The 16,083-nt window shown below is 33.7% G+C and overlaps 1 protein-coding gene and 1 pseudogene across 1 annotated transcript; one reads left to right on the top strand and one right to left on the bottom strand.

Annotated features, from left to right (window-relative positions):
- The first annotated feature begins 9,031 nt into the window (after positions 1 to 9,031).
- Positions 9,032 to 10,487, top strand: LOC120189631 (annotated as a pseudogene).
- Positions 10,488 to 11,204: 717 nt separating this feature from the next.
- LOC120189490 (calreticulin-like) lies at positions 11,205 to 14,477 on the bottom strand. Its single transcript, XM_039192760.1, has 14 exons — positions 14,323 to 14,477; positions 13,530 to 13,637; positions 13,256 to 13,448; positions 12,904 to 13,162; positions 12,751 to 12,807; positions 12,603 to 12,650; positions 12,431 to 12,517; positions 12,293 to 12,350; positions 12,130 to 12,197; positions 11,954 to 12,049; positions 11,832 to 11,879; positions 11,727 to 11,756; positions 11,528 to 11,635; positions 11,205 to 11,434 (listed from the first exon to the last, which is right to left on the bottom strand). The coding sequence occupies exons 1-14, from the start codon at positions 14,420 to 14,422 to the stop codon at positions 11,423 to 11,425; spliced, it is 1,272 nt and encodes a 423-aa protein (XP_039048691.1). The 5' UTR covers positions 14,423 to 14,477; the 3' UTR covers positions 11,205 to 11,422.
- Positions 14,478 to 16,083: the final 1,606 nt, after the last annotated feature.

Below are 16,083 nucleotides of genomic sequence, written 5' to 3'. Positions count from 1 at the left end.
AGAAAGAAAAAAGAAAGAAAAAAGAAAAAAGAAAAAAAAAGAAAAAAAGAGAGAAAAAAGGGGGGTCAAGGTGAAAACCCGCAAAGGGCATCTTGTAACCAAATGAAGGATTTGAGTTGAAAACCTGAAAAGGCGGCTCAAATGCAGGTTGATATTAGGCATCTGGCAATTGAATTCTCTTAAGATTTTGACAGTTTGGAAGAAATTTCACATCTACAAGCATTTCGACAACGTTTGATATCTTCCAGACAAAAGCTTACATCATTTCTCTAAGTTGTGTCAACTTGATTAATTTAGAAATATTTATGCTTATAATTTGTTGAGACATTTGAATTTTTATCATTCTTATGCTTGCCAGAACTTTGAATACAATTCTATCTATTTCAAGTTCAATTTATTAGAGATTTAATTTATTTTCGAAAAATCAATTTATTCTTTTATATGAATTAACATAATTTTGAAATAATTTAAAGATTTCTGAATATCACTTTATATTAATATTTTTAAATACATGGAATACGAAATAAACAAATCATCATCTTAAAGCCATGAACATTAAGATTGTTACACGGGATGCTACCGGCAACAAGGTCGAATCCGCCAAATCTACTCATCAATTGCTCCAACCGATCACCATTCAGTTCTTGCACATCTGTTTTCAAAGATATACTAAGACAATAGAAGGTAACCTTTGTAGCATTGATTCCAGCAAAAAGAAACAAGACATTGATATCAATGGGAAACATGTCTCTATATAGATCCTTGTGTATGGTTTTTAAAGAAACCTAGAAGCATTTCCACCTCATCAGGTTCAAGTGAAGCAACTTTATTCCTTCCAACCCATACTAGATTCCATTTTAGGCACTCATCAAGAACATACTTCTGGATACTCAAAGATGGCTCATTGTCATAAGCTTCAAGAGCCTTACAGATCCTTTCTGTCAATTTGGCACTTCCTGTACATGTTTATAAACAGTTCAACTTTGTTCTTGGATCACATGAAAGCCATCATTTCTTTGTCAATGGAAAAGCATCAGCACATGGAGGAAGCAGAATAAGAGAAAATCTTTTCTTAATTGGCAGAATTATGAATATAGCCCTTTTTAGTGTAGCAGCATGGAAATGTTTCGAATCTATAAATTCTGGCTCTACATCTAATAAGTACTGTGATATCCCAGTCCAAACCTTAACTGAAATAAGTGGAATGTGCTCATAGCATCTTCTGGAAGTGTTCTTTGAGTTATCTGATCTGGTTGGACAGACCAATCATTGAATTTAGAAGATGAATTTGCCAATAGCATCTTCTGGAAGTGTTCTTTGAGTTATCTGATCTGGTTGGACAGAACAATCATTGAATTTAGAAGATGAATGTGCTCATAGCATTTTCTGAAAGTGTTCTTTGAGTTATCTGATCTGGTTGGACAGAACAATCATTGAATTTAGAAGATGAATTTGCCAATATCATCTTCTGGAAGTGTTCTTTGAGTTATCTGATCTGGTTGGACAGAACCAATCATTGAATTTGGAAGATGAATTTGCTCATAGTAAAAATAAGGAGACTCAATAGCATCTTCTGGAAGTGTTCTTTGAGTTATTTGATTTGGTTTGGTAAGAACTACAGAACCAATCATTGGAATTAAAAGATGAACTGCATGATCGTCTTCATTAAGAAGTTTCTTTTCAAGCTTCTTTTGCTTATTCCTTTACAAAAAATCATAGCCCAAGTTTCGCCTTTTCTTGTAATTGGGATCATTGCATAATGGCTACCCATCTTGTACCGGAAGAAATATGTCAATAACATTAGCCATGTGAGCAGCACATATAAAATTTGCCAATTCTGCAATTGATGAATCTGGACCACGTTTCTACATGGCTATTGAAGCTTCAGCCTTTGAGAATCCCATTTTTGTCAAGTATAACAGTTTATTCTCCTCATCAGAATTAGAATTCAAGATTTCTCGGTATTAGAAGAACTATCGATATCTGTGAAATTATCTTGAAAGGTCACTTCATAATCAGATGAATTGTTATCAGAATCAACATGTTGCCTGAATGCAAGCTTTTCAAGAGCTTATACTATTGAGTTTTATTCTCAAGAGGTTTGGTGACATTATATCTACATCTACATTTGTCGAAAAAAATATTCTTTGATTTGAAGAAGAAAGATTTATTGGTTTTTTTACAATTGAAGAAATACTCAATTCACCAATCTGAAATCAAACAATTTAACATTCATGCATCATATTTAGGCATTTTCAAAAATAGATACATTTTCATTCATTTTTATTCTTGTTGAATTTTTAACATGAATTTCAAAGATTTTAGCAAAGATTCAAATCTATCATTTGATAAATTAGCTTTTCCAGAAAAAGTTCATAATGAGAAGAACTCATCTGAAGAAGGAAGAAGAAATTCATAATGAGAAGAATTTGTTCAACCTTTTGCTCAAATCCATCACCAGATGGAGCAGCTTTTCCAGAGAAGTTCATAATGAGAAGAACTCATCTGAAGAAGGAAGAAGAAGTTCATAATGAGAAGAACTTGTTCAACCTTTTGCTCAAATCCATCACCAGATGGAGCAGCTTTTCCAAAGAAGTTCATAATGAGAAGAACTCATCTGAAGAAGGAAGAAGAAGTTCATAATGAGAAGAACTTGTTCAACCTTTTGCTTGAATTCATCATTTGATGGATCAACATTGCCAGGTAGAGTTCATAATGAGAAGAACTCGTCATCTGAAGAAGGAAGAAGAAGTTCATAATGAGAAGAACTTGTTCAACCTTTTGCTTGAATTCATCATTTGATGGATCAACATTGCCAGGTAGAGTTCATAATGAGAAGAACTCGTCATCTGAAGAAGGAAGAAGAAGTTCATAATGAGAAGAACTTGTTCAACCTTTTGCTTGAATTCATCATTTGATGGATCAACATTGCCAGGTAGAGTTCATAATAAGAAGAACTCGTCATCTGAAGAAGGAAGAAGAAGTTCATAATAAGAAGAACTTGTTCAATAATTCTATCACAGAAGGAGATAGATTATCATCAGCCTTTCTGGAGAAAGTTCATAATGAGAAGAACTCATCAAGAGTTTATTCAAACTTTTGAATGACTCTATCACAGAAAGAAAGAGGTCAACATCATCCCCAGCAGAAAGTTCATAATGAGAAGAATTCATCCGAAGAAATAGAAGAATTTATTCAATATCTCCATTATGATCAAGTGAAGCCAAATGGATAAAAAAATTTATTATCTTTTCATCTTTGCCCTATTCTTGTTAACACAAGAATGAGCAAAGAGGGGCAGCTGAAGATACTAATTTTTTACCCATATTAATTTATTATAATTATTATTACTATAATTATTATTATTATTATTATAAATATTATTATGATTATTATTATTAAATAAATATATACATATATAAATAATAATAAAAAATATATACTGGCCCAACCAGTTAACCCAAATACAATGGCCCAAACCCATTCAAAAACCCTAAACCCAGATTAGAGTATGATCTCTAACCCTAGCCGCCTCATCATCACAGCCGTTGGATCTGAGAGATCCAACGGCCCACACTCATCCAGCACAAACCCTAGGGTATGATACCCTAGGGCCACGCGGCCGCCGCTGCTGCTGCTTCCAGAAGACTCCACCGCCACACCAACGTTCCAGCTTCCACCACGTCTACCAAAGACTCCAGAAGACCGGCCGTAACCGCACACGTCTCCCCCAAACGGTGAGTCACCACTGGGAGTCCGGTGACTCACCGAAGGGTATTCTTCAGACCGGTCCGATGACCACACCGGTGATGGCTATAAAGCCATCACCCCATCTGCGAGCAAAAACAGAGCCGGAAAAAAGAAAAAAAAATAGAGAAACAAGAAAAAAAAACTACTACCAACGATCTCAGTCAACATCCCACAACCAGCAACCAAAAATAGAAGAAAAAGGAGGAGAGAAGCTTACCGAGGAAGCCACGACCACCGGAAACCTCCAAACGTCACCAACAACCTTCGAAAACCGAAGGTATTTTCCTAGATTTGCTCCGATTGGGAGCTTTTTAGGAGAAAATAACACCGGAACCGTCCTTAGGACGGTCCGATCTACCTATTAGAATAAAAATAAAATTTTCCGGCCACCGGATGCGGTGGCCGGCGGTGATGGTCACGGCGGCAGACGGTTGCCGTCCGTGACCGGCTCCCTCCGGTGAGGGAAGCTAGAGAGAAGGCAGAGAACAATTTGTTCTCTCTGTTAGAGAGAGAACAAATTGAAGAATGAAAACTGGCCCGTAGGGCCAGCCGGCTTAGGGTATAACCCTCTCCCAAACGACGTCGTTTCGGGGAGGGTATTTCTGTAATTTCACAAAGGTAAATCCCGTCCGAAGCCATTCCAACTTGTAAACTTTACATTTTAGTCACTAAATTGAATTTATAATACTTTTAATTTGGTCTCGAAATTTTAATTTTATTTATTTTAGTCCTTTTTATTAAAAATAATATATTTAGATAAATAACAATTTAATCCCTTAATTTTAATAAATAATATTTTAATCCCTAGTTTATATTTTTAATTTATTTTATTATAATATCCGAATTTTAGATAATTTTATTTTAGTCACTAAATTATTAAATAAGAAAATAGCATGTTTAATCCCTATAATTCTGATTAATTATGAATTAGGTTTTTCAATTTTAATTTCATTATATTTAGTCATTTATTTTAAGTATTTTTTATTGCTTTTAAATATATAGTTAGAATTGTATTTTTTTATTTTTACTTGTTTATATATTTAAATGTTGTTATAAATATATAATAAATAAATATTTATTTTAAATAAATTATTTTAATATTTATTTTTCAATATAAAAGAAAATGACAGTCTTAATACAACTGGATGTCCTATTCTGATATTTTAAAATTAAAAATTAAACAATATTATTTAAATTAATATTTATTAATGTCAAAGAAAAGAGTTGTCTTAAGGCACCTAGAAGTTTTTTTCTGATATTTTAAATAAATAAATATTTTTTTATAATTTTGAAATAATAGGATTATAAATTAAATATATTTTTGAATTTTTAAATTTTAATAATAGAGACAAGTTATAATTAAAAAGTACCAATTTTGGGCGTTGTAGGGGTGCTAATCCTTCCCTAAACGTAACCGACCACGAATCCCTTTTTATTATTAAAAAAAACGAATTTTTGGTTATAAACGCAGATCAGTTCATTTTTTAATTGATGTTTTCTTAAAACTCCTTTAAAAAATAATTTTTAGGTATTCGACCTACCTGACCCAAAAGGCCGATGGCGACTCCCAAATTATTTTCAAAAATAATTTATTCACATCAATTTTCCTGCCAAGTATAATATTTCGTGCCCGGACGAAAACCGGTTACGACAATATATAAAGTTTAATGATTAAATTAAAAACTTTTAGTTAGGAGACACATTTGTTCTTGTAGTAGACTCAATTTATCATTTTGTCTCTATCGTAATTTCGCATCAATTTAGCCATCGAAGTTACTCAATTGTATCATTTTATACCATATCCCTAACTTAAACCCTAAATTATAATCCCTAAGATGACGTTTGGTTGGATGGAATCCCTTGGAATTGGTGGAATTGGAATCCAATTCCACCACTTTCCCATGTTTGGTTCAAGTTTTTCAAGGAAATTGGAATCCCTGATGGAATTCAATTCCCTTGTTGGAGGGAATTGAAATTTGACCATACTACCCTCGTCAATCCTTTGGTAACTTATTCATATATTGAATAAAAATATTTTTTTATTATTTCGGGTCGGGTGAAACTTTATTTTGGTCTGGTCGGATCGGATCGGGTTTTTTTAAGTGTGATATTCGGGTCGGCTCGGGTTCGGGTTTAGGGTAAAAAAAACGGACCGACCCGAAAATATATATAAGGTTCGCTCGGTTCGGGTTTAGGTAAAAAAAACGGACCGACCCGAAAATATATATAATTCAGGTCGGGTCGGATTAAATCACTGTTTTTATTAGAAATATTTTTTTATTATTTCGGGTAGGGTCGGGTTGGATTTCTAATTCATATATTTGGGTCGGGTTGGATGAAACTTTATTTTGTTCGGGTCAGGTCGGGTTTTTAAAGTGTGATATTAGGGTCGAGTCGGGTTTTTTTAAGTGTGATATTTGGGTCGGGTTCGGGTTTAGGGTGAAAAAATCCGGACCGACCCAAAAATATATATAATTCGGGTCGGGTCGGATTAAGTCACTGTTTTTATTAAATAAAAATTATTTTTTATTATTTCGGGTCGGGTCGGGTCGGATTTCTAATTCATATATTCGGGTCGGGTCGGATGAAACTTTATTTTGTTCGGGTCGAGTCGGGTTTTTAAGTGTGATATTCGGTTCAGGTCGGGTCGGGTTCGGGTTTAGGGTGGAAAAAACTAGACCGACCAGAAAAAAAATATAATTTTACCTTATATATTTAGGAATAATTACAATAATACCCCTCTATATATAATTTTTTTCAATTAAGTCAATGTTTTTATTGAATAAAAATATTTTTTTATTATTTTGAGTCGTGTCGGGTCGAGTTTCTAATTCATATATTGAATAAAAATAGTTTTTGGTATATTTTTTGGTAACTAATTAACATACTCCGATTGGAATGTGTCGAAATATTGCTTTATCTTTTGGTAACTTAATATATATTTTGATTGCGATGATTTTAACTAATGTTTATTAGCATGATTTTTATAATTTATTGAAATGAATCAATCATAAATGAAAATTTATATTTTTAATTTTTTATAATATATTACTACATGTAAGTTGTAAAATAAACTAAATAAAGCACAAAAATAAGAAGGGCAATTCTATCATTTTCACATTACCGAAATCAAATTCATCTAACTGTCTGCAAAAATATGATGGAATTGGATTCCAATTCCATTTCCTGCCAACCTAACAGAATATGGAATTGGATTCTAATTCCTACAGATTCCAATTCCTTCCCAGATTCCAATTCTCTCATAAACATTCCAGCGAACCAAACGCCACCCAAGTTAATGCTTATGGTTTATGGTTTAGATGTTATAGGATTATGGTTTGGGGTTTACAATTTAGGGTCTTAAGTTAGGGGTAGGGTATAGAATGATGTAATTGAGCAACTTTGAGGGTTAAATTGATGTGAAAATAAAATAGGGGCAAAAGTGATAAAATGAGTTTACTACACGAGCAAAAGTTACCCTTTTGCCAAAACTTTAAAAGTACAATAAATGAAATAATAAAAAAAATAAAGTTCAATTACTAAAATTGTAATTTACTTAAAAAGTTCAATCAAAAATAGATGATAGAGTACACCACTCACTGATAAAACATCACAACAACAAGTTCCCAACCACCACCATGTTAGGTAACCTTCTATCTAGGGTTGTAATCGAGCCTAGTAAAGCCCAATTATTGTTGAGCTCGACTCAATTTGAAAATTTACGAGTATAATCAAAACATAAATGTTAATATTATTAATAATTTATTTTTAAAAAAATAAAATCTTGATATATTATATTTTCGAGTTGCTTACGATCTTTTCGAGTTGAGTATCAAGTAGTTCATTTTGACTCGTTAAGAACTCGAGTCGACCTCAAGCTCGAGTCGAGTATTTATCGATCTTTGACCGAATCAATTTCGATTAACTTGCGATCTATCCCATCTCATTTAAAGTCTTACTTCCATCTCTACTCTAATAGATGCATCATCGAATGTGATTCTCTTGTTTTGCGTTGGTAACTTGAACGAGGTTACGTGCGAAATTCTTCCCTGTTCATGGAGAACATTATAGTAGAATTCTTCCATGTTCAAGTTAACCATTTATCTGAAAATCATGCGTATGAAAAATCTAAACCAGTCAAAGTAATGTGAATTTGAAATAAGGACTAAATCAAATATTAATAAAATTGTAGGATGAAGGACTTAATCAAATTAACATCCAACTGTAGAGGACTAAAACCAGAGTTTACCCATTATGTTTCTAAACGTAGGTTGTAAACCAGAATCAGGTGGAACACTTTCCTTCAAAAATGCAAATAATTAAATTAATTAAATAAATGAATAATCGCCCTTTTTATTATGTAAAGCCTAAATTCCCCTTTTTAATTTGGTCAAATGCTGTCATTAGTCCTTATATTGTATATGAATTATTGATTTAGTCCCATACTCTAATTTGATCACTTTTAATCTAAATACCTTTTGAATTTTAATATGTTAATCATAAATCAAACATGAAAGGGAGAAAATGATAAATTAAAGAAATTTAATAAATTTCATAGTTACTATTTAGATCAAGATTAAAAATAATAAAATTAAAGTAGAAAGATTAAACATACAATTTATATATAATTTGAGGTCTAATAAAATGAAATTCAAATTCTTTTATTACGTAAATAAATATTATATTTTGAAGTTAAATACCGGAATTTGAATTCACACGAGATGTCATAATATATATTTTAAGGTAAATTATGTATTTAGTATCTAAATTATCAGTTTTAGTCTATTTTATTATCTAAAACTTTCAATTTTTTAAAAAATCATGCCCATCTTTTAGTTTTTATTTCATTTTAGCACTTGTCATTAAAAATTTAGCACATTTGGTACCTAAACTATCAGTTTTGATCCCTTTTTATACCTAGACTTTCAATTTTTTTAAAACTTAACATTAAATTTTGAATGTGGTATTAAAATGAAATAAAAACTAAAGTTTTTAACGGCGATGTGCTAAAATGAGACAAAAACTAAATTTCAGGTTTAAGTTTAAACAAATTAAAAGTTTATGCACTAAAATGTATCAAAACTAATAGTTTAGATACTAAACGTGTAATTTACCAAATATTTTAAGAGAATATATGTGCTTTGATGTGAATAGTTTTTAGCATTTCTAGGATCCATCTTTCCCGAGCACGTTTTCTTATTAGGAAACCAATTTCAAGGCTCTTGCTCACTTTCAAGTTTCAACATCTTAGTTCCCACCAGGTTGAAAACAAGGTCAGCTCATGAGCTCTGCCGCTAGCGCAAAGCCAGCGGCCGTGTGCCACATAGTGGCCCTGCCGTACCCTGGTCGAGGCCACATCAACCCGTAATGAACCTTTGCAAAGTACTAGTGTCAAAATCCGACAAAATTCTCATCACCTTTGAGGTGACCGAGGAGTGGCTTAGCTTCATAGGCACCGACGAGAAATGTGGTAATGTCCGGTTACGCAGTATACCGAACTTTGTGCCATCGGAGCAAGTCCGAGCTTCCGACATGGTTGGATTCTTGGAAGCTGTTTGGACAAAGATGGAGGCTCCGTTTGAGAAGCTCCTGAATGAACTTGAGCTTCCGCCTACTCTTATCATAGCCGACACGCATCTTTTTTGGGCGGTATCTGTTGGAAATCGGAGGAACATCCCTGTGGCCTCATTTTGGCCCCCATGTCAACGGCAATGTTCTCGGTATTTTACCATTTTCATCTTTTCCGGGAAAACGGCCACTTGCCGGTGGATTTGCTAGGTAAAATGCACCACCATTTGTTTCCCTGAATCTATACCTTTTTTCTTTTGTTTTACATTCGTTCTGGTTTTCAATCAACTGTTCTAATTACTACGGGCAACGAGAATGAGCAAGTTGACTACATTCCCGGGGTTTCCTCGACTCGTTTGTTGGACCTTCCTGATTTTAATGGAGGGATCTATCCGCTTATATTGAAGCAAATATTGGGGTGTGTTTCGTCTGTGCGTAAGGCAGATTATCTGTTGTTTCCTTCTATCTACGAGCTCGAATCTCGAACCATCGACGCGTTAAAGGCAGAGTTGTCCCTCTTCATCTACGCAGTTGGCCCTTGCATACCTTACTTGAACTTAATCCCTTGTGACAGAGCCTACTGCTTACAATGGCTTGACAGACAACCTTGTAACTCTGCCTTGTACGTGTCGATGGGTAGTTTTCTTTCGGTTTCGAGTGCTCAGATGGAGGAAATAACAGCCGGATTGCGAGGTAGCGGCGTTCGGTTTTTGTTGGTGGCTCGCGAGGGAATAAGTGACGGTTGCGGCGATAAGGGATTGGTGGTGCCTTGGTGTGACCAATTGAGGGTGTTATGCCATGGTTCCATTGGGGGGTTTTGGAGTCACTGCGGGTGGAATTCGGTTCGAGAGGGCGTATTTGCAGGCACTCCTTTTCTTACTTTTCCTCTGCTTGCCGATCAAAACCTCAACAGTAAGCTCATCGTGGAGGACTGGAAGATCGGGTGGCGGATGAAGCAACATGGTTCGGTGACGACAAGAGATCATATTTCCGATTTAGCTAAGACGTTGATGGATTCAGAGAGCGACGATGAAGTCCAACGAATGAGGCGAAGAGCCAGAGAGCTTCGAGAGAAATGTCTCAAAGCCACTGGGAGGCATGGATCATCTGAAACAAATATTAGCTCCTTCCTTGACAACATTTTACAATGTAATCCAATTGCATTCTAGTTTCTTGGCACATCCCCAGCAACTAAGATATTATCAGAACACTGAGGAGGTCAATATCATCCTTGAAATCTGTTAGTTATATCTTCTTCTTTTTCTTGTTTAAGTCAATGTCGCCAACCTTTTCCCGGATTCTCATCATAATGGGCACTCAACCCGAACCCAATCGGGTCGTATTTTTTTAAAAAAAATAAAGTTTGGATAGAGTTTTTTAAGTATTATATTCAAGTCAGGGTCGGGTTTTGGGTGAAAAATATCCGACTCGACCAGAAAAAAAATATAATTTTACCTTATATATTTAAGAATAATTACAATAATACCCCTCTATATATAATTTTTTTAATTAAGTCATTGTTTTTATTGAAAAAAATAATTTTTTTATTATTTCAGGCCGGTCGGGTTTCTAAGTCATATATTCGGGTCGGGTGAGGTCGGGTGAAACCTTGTTTTGGTCAGGTCTCGGGTGGAGGCTCTCTTATTCTCAGGTCGGGTCGGATAGACCAAAAACCCGACTCAACCCGACCCATGACCATCCCTAGTTATCATGCTTAATGTACCCTCAAAGCAAAGAACTTGAAATCCATCTCTGTAATGCGTATATGGATGCTTCATGGTTACTATAGTATATTTGGGTTACATATTCTTATACTTAAAAACATATATAATTATATTAATATCAATAGTAAAGAAGTGGAAGCAAACATGAGATTGAACCTGAAATATTAAGAGCTATTGGATAAATCTTTAGTCTCAGCATAAAAACCATCCCCTCTCTTTCGGTTAACGAAAACGCATTACTCGCACTTCTCTGTCTGCTTGTACGTAACATGCAAATCCGCCTCTAAAGAAAAACACCCAACACTACAATTCTTTTTCTAACTAATGCAAAACTTGACCTCCAAACCAGTCTGTCAGCAAAATATTGCAGTGCTCTTTCCTTATAGTTCATCCTGCGCATAGAAAGACGATGACCGATCAATATACATATTGTACAAAAAATACTCATAACAATATTTTATCAGCCAAATGGGCAAATAACATACATGTTCTACTGCATCTTCCTTGGCACTGTCTTTGCTGGAGTCCGACTTGGTATCGGAATCAGACTCACTTCCTTCAGCATCACCGGTATCATCATCCTCGTCCTCGGCCTGAGAGGTTAGTTAACACCATGAAAACCCGAACAATATGGCCGACAGTGAAATCATATGTATATTCTTAGAAGGCATGTTGAATGCTTACATCAGAATCAACAGGGTCATCCTTTGATTCCTGAACATCACGATTGATTAGTTAGAAAGAAAATTCAATAATTAACAAAGACAGCTTCTTAGCAAAAAGCAATACCTCTTCCTCTCTTTTTTTCTCTTCCTCCTCAAATGCTGCCTTCTCGGCCTGCAAAAGACAATAACCACATATGACGAATCAAATTATATATATATTCACTCAAAATACAGAGCTGCACATACATCCTTCTGCTTGCCCCATGTTTCTTCGGCTAGTTTCTTGGCGTACTCAACATCATCAGAGACTAAGATGTTATCAAACAGTGTTCCGGATTTCACCTGACAAAGCACAAACATTAGTTCTAAAATAGCATGCAATAATGACACCAGCGGAATAGAAAAAAAGGACAAAAGAATACCTGCCACAACTCAACGCCAACGTACTTCAAGCTGGGGAAAACATAGAGATCGGGGTCATCCTTGAAATCTATGGACAAAGGAAAACATGGTAGTAAGTAACCTAAAATATTGTTGTTAAGAATAAAAGGAAAAAGGCTTGAGAGGAAAGGAATAGCAATAAACCAGGGTTGTCAATCATTGGTGCCTTCCACTTTCCCTTGTAGTTAGGGTTCTTGATTTTCTGCAGATAGAGGAATCTTTTACACAATACTGATTCAAAAATAATATTAAAATGCTGCATTAGATCAGGATTTCACAAACCTTGGGCTTCCACTGGCCCTTGTATTCAGGATTAGGAATGGTTGGGGCTGTCCATTCACCATCTTCTTCTTCATCCCAATCTTCAGGCTGAAGCAAACGATTTTAACATTAATCTTCATCATAAAGGCATATAACTTCATAACAAAAGCATCCCAAAGAATTAAATGGCTACCTTCTTAGCATCAGGGTCTGTGATTTCTTTGGGAATGTCGTCATATCCCTATAGTAATCAAAACACCAGAGATTAGCTTCGCCTTTACACTTCCATGCAGTTTACAAAGTAGAGTAAGAGAATGGAAGAACGGGAAAGAAGGTATTACCTCGGACTTCTTATCTTCTGGATCAGGGATGTATTCTTTGTCATCCCAATCTTCAGGCTGTCCAGTATACAAAATACTTAGGTTGGACTAAAAGTTATATGAGAACAAAATAAACCAAAAAGACATCGATTGAGACTAGATTTGATAGATTACCTTCTTGGCCTCAGGATCCTTGATTTTCTTTGGTGGAAGAAGATCCCAATCAGTGTACAAGCTACCAGTTTGTTTCTCAACATTATCAATAAGGATGCTGTAGGTAGCATCTGGACGTAGAATGAATGTATAAACATGAGTGAGCTGGTCAGTCTCACAAGGAACTTCCTTTTTGATCAAGTGGTTTGTTCCGTTGTAGGTAAGAATAGCATGTACTTTCTTGGTGCTATAGCCGCATATATCAGGCCCAAACATGATGCTGCAACCATCCAAAATAACAAAAAATCAGTATATCAATAACAAGAAATCTTTTAGAGATACGAGTAGGTTCGATCACAAGGGATGCAGCAACCTGTATGGGGTTTCACCACCAAATTTCTTCTGGTCAATGTCACCGCTGATCAACTTCATGTAGCCACCACCACAATCAAGTTTCTGCTCATGCTTGACTGAAAATTGAAACACTAGAGTCTTATCCTTGTTGTTCACTTCTGGAAACTCGGCTGAAATAGCATAGAACCTGTAATCTTCACTAGTTTGAATGCCTGTACAAAATGAAAAGCGATTGGTAACTAACTTCAAACGAGTAAAAAGATAGCTTTAAGAGTAGATTTCCAGAAGGTTACCTTTGTCATTGGGATCTCCATTCCATTTTCCAGAAGTGTAATTCCACTCTCCCACCATGTTCTCATCTCTTTTCCAGTCAGAGTTTACCCAGCGGCTTTCCCATCCCTCTTTAATTTCACAAGCCGGGAATAAAGAGGAGCAAAATTAGCCAAAAATAAATGAAAACTGTAATATTTGAAAACAGTGAAATGTTTAAAGGTAAAATTAAAACAAAAGTAGGCATCTTTCTCATCAGTTAAATTTTTCAAAAATGCATAGAGAATCAAAGGAATATAACTAGGCATCGTATAGTTTCTGCTAGACTCCTTAATTTAAAAATTATTTGTCTAGTAATTAACAAGCACTCTCTCAATTATCAATCTACAATACATCATAAAATAAAAGCCAAATACTAATATATTTCCATTTGTTATTACATTCTAATTTCCTCTAAAGTTAAAATCAATCGGAACGCTAGAGACTCTAGCATTCACATCCATTTGTTATCAAAACCACATTTCTCAAACTAACTACATCTACAAACAAATGTAAAATCAAATACGCAGATACAATCGAACAAATTGAATTTTCAAACCTAATTAAGCATTTGAGTAATGAACGAATCAAAAACAACCGGACCACCTAATTAAGACATAAATATCACTGATCCGTTCAAACTAGACCAAAATGAAAAGTCATAAATCTCTACAAAACAGATTCAAACGACGAAAGCAAGCCGATCTAAAAGGTTCACATACAACGGACAGATTTAGTAAGAGAAAGCGAGGAAACGACGAGTCAGAAATGATTTACCATCAAAGCGTTCTTCGAAGAAAACTTTGGCAGAGGCGATGGCGACGAGAGATACAAAGATTGCAGAAATCAAAAGAGGGTTTCGTTCGTGAATCGCCATATTGAACCTGCAGAGTGGGCGAGGAAGAGTGACGGGTTTCCCTTTATATAGTAGTCGTTGAACTCACTGGTTCGGTACGGACAACGGTTCAGTGAAAAAAATGACGTGGATTGTAGGAGCCAATGGATAAACCACACGGCATTTGTAGATTGACGTGGCCTAAAACTATTGGATGGGATTTTGACTTGACACGTAGGAGGAGTTTTAAGGGGTTTACATTCCAGAGTTCAGGTCACTGGGACTGTGTTAAACGTGGCAATTATTTAGTGGTTGATGTCAGAGGGGTCCACCTTGGGGTTTCATTTTACCCAAATATCATCTAAAAAGAATTAATACCGAAGATAATATTTGAAATGCACCATTAATATTTAATAATAATATTAAAACGCACCACTAATATAAAAAAAACGTAAAATTCATAAATAGTCATTAAAAAACAACTTGATTTTATTTATCATTAAATTTTTAAAAACTACAAAATAGACATTAAATTTTGAACTTTATTAAAAAAAGTAAACAACAATCGTTAAATATTATTAAGGGGTAATATAACATACTCAATTAATGAAAAATATCTTATTTAACCCCTCAATTAAAACTAAAATTTCATTTTTAATATTTTTCAACATTTTAAGTAATAATTCTAAAAAATTAGAATTTTTAGAATTTTTTAAAATATGAAAAAAATTATTTTTAAAATTAAAAAATATTTTCAAAAAAATTCATTTATCAAACAATTAAATACATTTTTTATTAAGAAAAAATATTTTATAATTAATTATTTATTTAATTGTTGTTGTATTTGTAAAATAAAAGATTTATAGTTTTTTACGTGCGAAAATTTATATTATCAATTAATAAAATTATTTTTATTAACGATGTGATTTAAGCATTTAACTTTATTTAAAAATTTAAATATAATTTAAAAAATCATACATCCATAATATTATAACATCATATCAAATAATTTTTAATTTATATGGTACAAATTTAATATTTATAATTAAAAGATGATATTTATTTTATCTATATCTATTTTATTTTCAATTCAACGAACAGAATAAAAATTATTTCAATTTAAATTAAGAGTAAAACTAAATTTTAGTTATAATTGAAGGGTCAAATGAGATAATTCTTAATGATTTATGCCCAATTTGTAACAAAATTAAAATTTAATATTCATTATGTAACTTTTAAAAGTTAAATACTCAAAATGATAATTTTGATATAGTTTCATGACTATTTATAAATTTTACCATATAAAATCAGTGGTTAATTACAATGAATTGCATGCATTCTAGAATTTTCCTTGATTTAGATTACTTTTTGGATTAATATTCTTTTTTTTATTACTTTTTGGATTAATATTCTTTTTAAAAAAGTAACATATAAAAATTATGCGATTTTTTTTAAGAAAATAATAAATGTATGATGCATGTCAAAGAATCAGATTTACACGAACACGAATCAGACGATGACGGTTATGCAAGTGTATTGGTCTTATTTTTCGTCACATTTCATAATTGCATGTTTAAAATACTACATTTAAATAAAAGTATTTACACGAGCACAAAATGACCATTCAGCTCAGTTGGTATAGCATAAGGTTCTTAATTTTGAGGTCGTGGGATCGAGTCTCATGAAAGACATTTCATAATTTG

This window comes from Hibiscus syriacus, unplaced genomic scaffold (genome assembly GCF_006381635.1).
Source record: "Hibiscus syriacus cultivar Baekdansim isolate YM2019G1 unplaced genomic scaffold, ASM638163v2 tig00116958_pilon, whole genome shotgun sequence".
Classification (NCBI taxonomy): Eukaryota; Viridiplantae; Streptophyta; class Magnoliopsida; order Malvales; family Malvaceae; genus Hibiscus; species Hibiscus syriacus.
The sequence above is the reverse complement of the archived record's forward strand: the minus strand, read 5'-3'. Positions and strand labels throughout refer to the sequence as shown.

Excerpts from the sequence above, each read along its gene's own strand:
- LOC120189490 (XM_039192760.1), bottom strand. The coding sequence starts at position 14,422 with ATGGCGATTCACGAACGAAACCCTCTTTTGATTTCTGCAATCTTTGTA. Across the intron at positions 13,449-13,529 it reads TGGAGATCCCAATGACAAAG|GCATTCAAACTAGTGAAGAT; the intron begins GTAACCTTCTGG and ends CATTTTGTACAG. Across the intron at positions 12,198-12,292 it reads ACCAATGATTGACAACCCTG|ATTTCAAGGATGACCCCGAT; the intron begins GTTTATTGCTAT and ends CTTTGTCCATAG.